This window comes from Crassostrea angulata, chromosome 7, assembly GCF_025612915.1.
Source record: "Crassostrea angulata isolate pt1a10 chromosome 7, ASM2561291v2, whole genome shotgun sequence".
NCBI classification, from domain to species: Eukaryota; Metazoa; Mollusca; class Bivalvia; order Ostreida; family Ostreidae; genus Magallana; species Magallana angulata.
Window position 1 is genome coordinate 49007579 of NC_069117.1, and position 9316 is coordinate 49016894.

Genomic DNA, 9316 nt, shown 5'->3' on the forward strand with positions numbered 1-9316 from the left:
TTCCTTTTTAGCTCTCCGAGACGAAGTCAGGGGGAGCTTATGCTGTACCCCCAACGTCGGCGTCCGGATCTGGTTAAAGTTTTTGTTGCAGGTCCTGTATCTAAGTTATTACTTGAGCTATCTTCACCAAACTTGCATGGATGATACATCTGGACCTACTTATGGACTTGAAAGACTTGGATGCTGAATCTGAATCCTGAATTCAGATGCTGGAGCAGGTTAAAGTTTTTGTTGCAGGTGCCCTTTGATTGCAATATCTAAGTTACTACTGGTCCTAACTTTACTAAACTTGCATGGACTTGTGATACTGATGCACCCGACAGGCTTGAATGCTGAATCTGAGCCATTGGTTTTGGATGCTGGAGGCGGTTAAGGTTTTTAGAGCTGGTTAAAGTTTTTGGAGCAGGTGCCCTCTGAAGAATTAATCTTAGATATTACTGGTCCTAACGTCACCAAACTTGCATGGATGGTGGGTATTATGATACTGATGCACCAGACAAGGTTGAATGCTGAATCTGAGCCATATGTTTCGGATGCTGGAGAGGTTATGGTTTTTAGAGCTTGTTAAAGTTTTTAGGACAAGTGCCATCTGATGATTATATCTTACTTGCTACTGGTCATAACTTCACCAAACTAGCATGGATGGTGCATCTTATGATACTGATGCACCTGACAGGCTTGAATGCTGAATCTGAGCCATAGGTTTTGGATGCTGGAGAGGTTAAGGTTTTAAGAGCTGGTTAAAGTTTTAGAGGCAAGTGCCCTCTGATAATTATATCTTAGTTACTACTGCTCCTAACTTCACCAAACTAGCATGGATGGTGCATCTTATGATACTGATGCATCAGACAGTCACTGATGCTAAATCTGAGCAATAGGTTTCGGATGCTGGAGAAGGTCAAAGTTTTAAGAGCTTTTAAAAGTTTTTGAAACAGGTGCCATCTGATGACGATATCTTAATTATTACTAGTCCTAACTTCACTAAACTTGCATGGATTGTGTGTCTTGTGATACTGATGCACCTGGCAGGCTTGAATGCTGAATTCTGAGCCATAGGTTTCAGATGCTGGATAAGGTTAATATTTTTTGGAACAGGTCACTTGCATGGATTGTGTGTCTTCTGATACTGATGCACCTGACAGACTTGAATGCTGAATTCTGAGCCATAGGTTTCAGATGCTTGGTAAAGTTAATTTTTTTTGGAACAGGTCACATGTTTTATAGATAATAGTACTATTTTAAACTTGCATACTTGATTAAAATCTAATATAAGTGAATTGCAGAGGTAGCTTCAGATGCAAAGCCTGACCTCCATTATCAAGGACGCTTAAAACATATCTTATTTATCATTGGTCCTAACGTTACCAAACTTGCATGGATGGTGTACCTTATAATACTGATGCACTTGACAGGCATGGATGCTGAATCTGATCCATAGGTTTCGGATGCTGGAGGAGGTTAAAGTTTTAAGACCTAGTTTTTGAAACAAGTGCCCTCTGATGCTGATGATGATATCTTGGTTATTACTAGTCCTAGCTTCACCAAACTTGCATGGATGATGCTTGTTATAATACTGATGCACCTGACAGGCTTGAATGCTGAGTCTGAGCCATAGGTTTCGGATGCTGGATGAGGTTTAGTTTTTTGGAACAGGTCACATGTTTTATAGATAATAGCTTGCATAGTTGATTTAGCTTTAATATAAATGATTCGTAGAGGTAGCTTCAGATGCATAGCCTGACCCCATTATCAAGGTAGTTAACAAAAATCTCCTACCTCACTCAAACCTGCTTGTAAGATGTGTTTGTTGTTAAATGATATAACATGATTCCTATGATATAGTATTATATGATATGATACACTATTGTTTAATATGAAACAATATTATATCATATGTATGATATGGTATTAATTTTTTTGACATTTTAATATAATATTGTTTCATGATATTGTTATGTATAGTATTGTATATTATGATACAATATTGCATAATATGATATTGTATCATATTAAATATATTATTTTATCACATCATACTGTTACATATGATATTGCAATATATAATATTGTATCAAATGGTACGATACAATATACATTATATCATATAGTACCATACAATATTTATAATATGATATAATATAATATATTATTATATCACATGAAATTGAATTATATGATATTGAAATATATAACATTGTACCATATTATACAAATTGTATAATATGATATTGTATTATATAATATTTTACTATATCACATGTATCATATGATACAATATCATATCATGTTTCAAATATGATTAAATATCATACAATACAATATCATACTATTTTATACAATATGATATCATTGTGTGCAATATTGTGATGTATTATGTGATATGATATTATATCATATAATGCTATATTGTATCATATATTTTGTATGATGATATTGTATTATATGATCAAATACAATTATGTAAAACACAATACAATGTCATACAATATCTTAAATATCATGTCTCATCATTATTTATTACGGTATTTTATTGTATTATATGATATACATTGTATGTATGATAGGATGCAATATTGTATTTTATTTTATTGTATTGATAATAAACATTGTATGTTATAATACCGTATGAAATAAACATATGATTATCATACAATTTTTTAACAGATGATATATGATATTGTGTCAAAACAGTATCCATGAATATCCAAGATAATAAAGTATGATTTTCCTATAATAGGATAAAGGTGGTCTCATAAAGGTGATGCCTCGTCTCGGTGAGCTTTGTAATCTGTGATTACCTATGTTATCAAAAGTATTAATTAGATTGTCATTTCTACATTAAGTATGATATGAAAATGTATCATTTCTATAGAATAAATACCAGACCTATTTATGTCCAATATCGCCTCAAAATGTCCTTTATTTGTATTTGTCAAATACTAGTATTTACCATATTTTAATGTTTCTATAGATTTCATTGATTTACTCGACATATTCCTATTTCACTCCCCTATTGAGCACGGGCCATCGACAATTCTTTTCCACTTCTGTCTGTCATTTGATAGTTGGTAGATTGTGTTTAAGCTACGTCTGTTTTCTGTCATTTCTTTCTCAAGAATCTTTCTCCGAGTTAGTCTTCCTTGGAATGTCTAATAAAAGAATTTAGCAAGTGGTGGTGGTTTTGCATTTTTATAACATGTGTTCTATCCATTTTATTTTCTGTATTTCTTTCGCAAAGGGTATTTGATTTGTTCAATGCCAATGGTCTTCATTTCTTATTTTGTTTGGTCATACTCAGTATTTAAAGGATGATTCGCAGACATCTGTATATAAATGATTGGAGGTGTTTTTCATGGCAACTTCGAGATTTACAAGTTTCTGACACGGTACTGAATTTGCCTTAATATTCTGGGTTTAGTCTTAGTTGTTATTTGCATTTCCATACTCTTTGAATCATGCCAAGTACATAGCAATCATTTGTTAGTCTTGATTTTTCATCTGATTATCATCTGGGCCTCCAAGATAGTTCAGAGCATTTCCTAGATATGATGTAGTATCGATTACTGCAGTATATTGTTTATTCATCACCCCACCCCTGTAGATTCGGAGCCCTGCCTTTTCAGTGAGAACTGGTGTTTTTTCTCCTTGATTTGATCATTAGTCAAGGCTGAGAGATCCAAATCATCAGCAAAACCCAGCATATCAATCTGGTTTATAAGATAACATTTCTTTTTGATGGTGTTGATTTTCTTATAATCCATTCAATGGCCAAAAGAAACAAAACGGAGAAAGCAGGCATCGTTGTCTTACATTGTTGTTTTAACAAATAAACTATATCATTTATTGTTAGAAAAAATTTGCTTAGAGCAACATTTTGTTTCAAACACAATTTTTATAAAAACAAGAGACCCACAGGCCTTGACGGCCATCTGAAACCATAGCCCATAGATGGACCAGTCGGGGAGTCCCATGTTTGCACGTTAAGGTTCATTTTGGAATCTAAACCCTACTTAAACTGTTAAATATTTTGGTAGTAAAGAACTACAGATCTTTTCAAGTTGTTAATATCTTCAATTTTTATTAATTGAAGATATTTCAATATACTGATGTTTAAATTTTCGAATTTTTCATCGTAATGATCAAAGGACATTAACTCTATAGCATTTATTCTTTCATTGCAAATCTTGCAACAGAATTACATCTAATTTCTAGAGTGTATTCTTAGATGAATCAAAAGATAGATAATGTAATTAAATATATCATGGTTTTACTTTAAAAAATCAAGAGTATAGTGAAAACACTGTGTTTAATGGCTTGAAAATTTTTATCATTATTACTGAAACTAAATTGTTTACAAATATTTTTGAAAAGAAAAGAAAGTTCAACGTGGAAAAGGCTTTTTATGATGCTATCTAAACGAAATAATGAAGCATATTCTGTTTTAATAATGTTGATTAATATTTTTTAATTTGTCTTTTATTTTATATTGTAAGGATAATCTAAATATATTATTAAATTATTCATGTAAAAGTTTGAGAGAAATTGTACATTTATACCCAACATCAATTGAGAAAATGTTCACGTTCAAGAGCCCTTTGTGGGAATATTGTTTGACGCCACAAATGAAAGCAGTGTACTTACTTATGATTAAACAGCGCTTTCTTAGTGGTTTCTGTATAACGGTCTCAGGCATTGTAGAAAAAATATTAAGTAACACAGGTGACGTATTTTAGTATCTGTAATGTCCGCTATCTTCCTACTGAAATGAACCACCAAGAAAGCTGTTTGCATTAATTATATAACACTGCACCGCTAAAAATATAGTCCTTCTTAGATTCTAAACTCCAATTACTTTTTCTATGCAAAGTCGTACAACTGTAAGAAAGGGAGAAAATTATGATCTTTTATTTTTTTACATCTTGATTTAAGGTCAAAATATATTTTTTTGATATTTTGTCTATAACCACTCAAGGTTCCTTCCTTAAATCACCTTTTAGGAGTTTTATATCATAGTGGTGGTTTGGTCTGGTATATAATTCCCATGCCCACTCCTATAATATTATGCCAACTGCTAAAATATTGTCTTTCAAAGTGCTTCAGTTGAGTACTTTGTTAGTATAAGAAATATGTACAGCATGTGAATACAATACATATAGGTGCCCAACAATGTATATCAATTCAATTAAAATAAATGTACCGGTGAATTCAAATTCTTTGTAATCAGTTTATTGTGGATATCAGTTGCATAATTAGCATAATAAATATATACACCATTGACCAACAGAATACAATACAAATATTTACTAGCCTTGTTCAAATTATTCCCTGGTTGAAATCGCACTGGAAACTGGAAAGATATTCAATTTAATGTTTGTTTGGTAATAGATGTACATGTACTAATATTAACTTTTTAAGTAATTATTATGCTTTGAAAATAAATACCGGGGTATTATTTCCATTATTCAATATTCACCTGAAATATTCATTGGTTATCCTCTGTATTGGCATTATCACAGATTTTATGAATAAATGAAAACATTCAGCATCGAGTTGACTGATATTTCCTTCAGTGTCAAGTCCACTACAGCAGGTCAAGTACACGCTCACTGATCAATATCATGGTGTAACTAAACAAGCACATATCAAAATACACATGTACTAGTATACAAATACAGGCGTTTTACATCGCTCAACACAATTTACAGTACCTGGTTCAAAAGATAACATGCATTTTTTTGGTAGATACATTATAAAATATAAAAAATAAACTTTTGATCCATAAGGTATACGTACTTAGAATGTATTTAGATTTTTTTTTGGAAAGCATTGTTAAGAAAACAAAATATCCTGTACATAAGTATTTAGAAGAAAATGCACAGTTCATTTCATGGAATCATTAATTTTCTTAGATGGTCAAAAAATATTATTTAGCCATTTTCTACATAAATTTTCAAAAACATTTCTGTTCATATTTTCTGACATGAATTTACTGTAAAATTTTCAAACTGACTCTGTAAAAACCATCAAATTTATTCATAAGAACATAAAACTATAAACATTTTTGATTTTCAGAGGTGAACGTTTTTTTTAAAGTTTGACTGTATGTACTTGTACACCTATTTTCAATATGAAATATCAGTAGACCTAATGTGATAACAGAACAGAATAAAAAAAGGAAACTTTTGCTAATAATGGAAACATTTTTAAATGCACCAAAATACTTTATACCTATTTACATGGCCACTACAGAAAACAATCTTTCCAATACACCAATATTACACAGTACAATATGTTGTCTTCCACTGAACACAGAGAACAACTTATCACAGTTTCATTTCATCTGAACAGGTTTTAAACCAAGTAATCTCACATTCACACCGATGAAAATCTCAAATGGAAATGGTGTCACTTTTGACCAAAAAATATACAATATCGCACTTGAATTTCTTCTCTTTTGTACATACCTGGTACATAATACCTGGTATATAAATGTATAACTTTTTGTATATACATGTACAATGCACCAATATGTGTTAATTGCTTGACTATTCAAATTTTCCGTTGGTTTAATTAAAAATGCATTTATACATCAACATGAAAAGAGACAGGTGTATGACTTAGACAGATAGCATACTTTATCAAAATTCTTGAACATAAAAGTATCCACATCATTTCTATAAATCTTACCAAAACTGTGAGATTTTTTTAGTGTACATAATAACATTTAAATAATACTGTGTTGCTAAACCAAAAAAACCCCATATTTTTAAAATACACAACTCTCTTTCAAAAAATTTCTTCCAATTGCACAAAATATTTTTTATAAAGGCATGATCTAGAAACAAAGGAATCATGGGTAAAAGTAGAAAACCTGATTCATGTTTATCATAATAAATATGGCTAAATGATATCATTCACTCCCAAAACATCACAAGATGGAATGAAATAAAACCAACTCTCTCTAACACATACTCCCCAGTCTTTTTCCTGCATTCTTTGTCCATTCATCATAGTTCTAACACAAGCCTAACATACAGTGGCCCCCTCAGGGGACCCCAAACGGCACCACCAAGTCCTCCTTGTGCTGTACCCTCACTTTACCCACTGCCTGTAATGCTTTTTCTGCAGATAGCGTTATCTATGAATACAAATATCTTAACGGTATTAACTTCAATACTGCAAGTTTTAATTTCACTTAAATAATCAAGAATTACCAATAATGGAATTTTATTTGTACAACACTTTTTGAATTGCCTATCATTTAGATAATGTCTTATAACCTGGTTTGGCTAAAAGCTGACTTATGCAGAACATATCAATGCGCTTCACTTCATATCTACATGTAAATCTTGTACCATTTAATGTCAGTGTTTACTTGACCATTTTCTGAACAAGGTGGGAAAAAATCAAAGAATTTAATTGTCACCCAATTTATGCATAAAAATGCTGGGTGATAGCAATTTGCCTGAACATAAGTTATCTATGAGCATAATTGGGTATATATTTAATCCATTCAACATCCTTCTGCCTACTGAACATATATGAATGCATACTCCTCCTGAATTCCTCTAGATGATTTGTACCAAAGATAAACAATATGAGAACTCTAACATATAAACTTTCATTATAAAGAGTTAATTCCAGAAGCTATACATGTATCAGAAAAACAGTGTATATGTATGACTTAACTACAATATTTCTCTTACCAGCTGGATATCTGCCAGTGACACTGGAGCAGAACTAAGCACTATCTGTGGGGCTGCCATGCCATTGGGTAGCGGTGGTCGACTTGTCCTTATCTTAGAAGACCCACTTAAAATCATGTTTATTTTAATGCTGAAAAACAAAATGTACAGAGTCTTTTATGAGCATCATAATGCACATATCAATGCTTTGTTCATGAACCAATATTTCATCAGTTATTTTTTATGATGATGCATTCTTCAAGATGATGAAATACTCTGCCATTATATTGTATAAACTATATATGCTCTTACCCATATTGATGTGCTCTATCATTGTATTCCTGTTGTTCAACTGTTTCACCAGGGGACACGTCAATTATTTTTCTATTGAAAAAAAAATATTCATCATTCAAACTTGTATGAAGTACCTTTGAATTAAATACCAAGGAAATTTTTTTTCCCATACATATTGGTTTCAAATGCAAACACATTGGATTTCTCTTGCTATGGTTTCTATTTTTTAACAAACCGAAATTTATCAACAACAGTACCTCACGGTTTTATGCAGAATCTTTTCTAAGGCTGAGGGTTCATCCAACTTCTGTGCATTTCTTTGAGACTGTGTATTATAGCTTTTTTAAAATAAAAGATAAAATGTTGAAAAAAGGATTTCTGTGATAGCAGTATATCCCACAAATTATGAAAAGAACCTCTATATAGGAATTCCTGCTGTCAAATTCTTTTATGTCTCTTTTTTTAATAAAGTTTTGTTTAAAAAAAAAAATCCACACATAAAATGTCAACAACCCTTGACTAATCTAATTAAAAACTTCTAGCACTTCCTACCTTGGTCCAGATTGGCCACTACTTGTTGGTTCTGGTAATAATCTGGCTCTTTCATTTGTACTCTAAAACGATATATATTACACATGTACATAAATAATTGGGATTAAACACAGGTAGGCTTAGTCTGATGCCAGAAATGTTACCCCAATCTAAAAGAAATATTCCACTCCAATCGTTGCATGTACATGAATATACTAAATGTATTTTCCAGCCTCTATATTTCACTTAGATGCAGGCTCCATGGTGTGATTTGTATTTTTCGCATACAAAAATTGAGAAAAAAAACGTGATTGAAGCTTGATTACTCATGAATCAGTCGATCTGTTGTCAATTCGATTTACAAATAAATCTAATAGGTAAAAAAAACATATATACTTTATGTGGTCAAAGTGTCAGCCTAAATAGAACATTGATCTGTCATTCTTCAAAAAGAAAAAACGTTATATCAAGATGTTAATTTAGCTTCATACATTAAATTACCCCCTGTGCAGTTTTGATGTTGAGTAAATTCGAGATTACCCAAAAATGTAGTATGTATCTAATGTCTAAGAGGCAGGAAACCTGGTAAATAAGAATGAAATACCGAATATGGTTCCTCTCCATCTTTGTCGCTGCTGTCGCTAAAACAGCAACCCATCGTACTTTAACCAAAATATTTTGGGATACTCTACTTCTATTTTATTGACCTTCACCTTGCTATCACATGATAGTTTATATGTTTAAGTACCGCAGACGATAAAGAATATTCAATTGATTATACCATAGATATATAGTTATCCGATATA

General features: G+C 31.7%; 1 protein-coding gene across 1 annotated transcript; it reads right to left on the reverse strand.

Annotated features, from left to right (window-relative positions):
- Positions 1–6452: 6452 nt before the first annotated feature.
- On the reverse strand, positions 6453–9272 carry LOC128155146 (ragulator complex protein LAMTOR1-like). The gene is made up of 6 exons (XM_052816715.1): positions 9115–9272; positions 8532–8593; positions 8237–8317; positions 7998–8069; positions 7707–7836; positions 6453–7138 (listed from the first exon to the last, which is right to left on the reverse strand). The coding sequence occupies exons 1-6, from the start codon at positions 9166–9168 to the stop codon at positions 7046–7048; spliced, it is 492 nt and encodes a 163-aa protein (XP_052672675.1). The 5' UTR covers positions 9169–9272; the 3' UTR covers positions 6453–7045.
- Between the last annotated feature and the right edge of the window lie 44 nt (positions 9273–9316).

Excerpts from the sequence above, each read along its gene's own strand:
- LOC128155146 (XM_052816715.1), bottom strand. The coding sequence starts at position 9,168 with ATGGGTTGCTGTTTTAGCGACAGCAGCGACAAAGATGGAGAGGAACCA. Across the intron at positions 8,318-8,531 it reads AGTGGCCAATCTGGACCAAG|CTATAATACACAGTCTCAAA; the intron begins GTAGGAAGTGCT and ends ATTTTAAAAAAG. Across the intron at positions 7,139-7,706 it reads CACTGGCAGATATCCAGCTG|ATAACGCTATCTGCAGAAAA; the intron begins GTAAGAGAAATA and ends TTGTATTCATAG.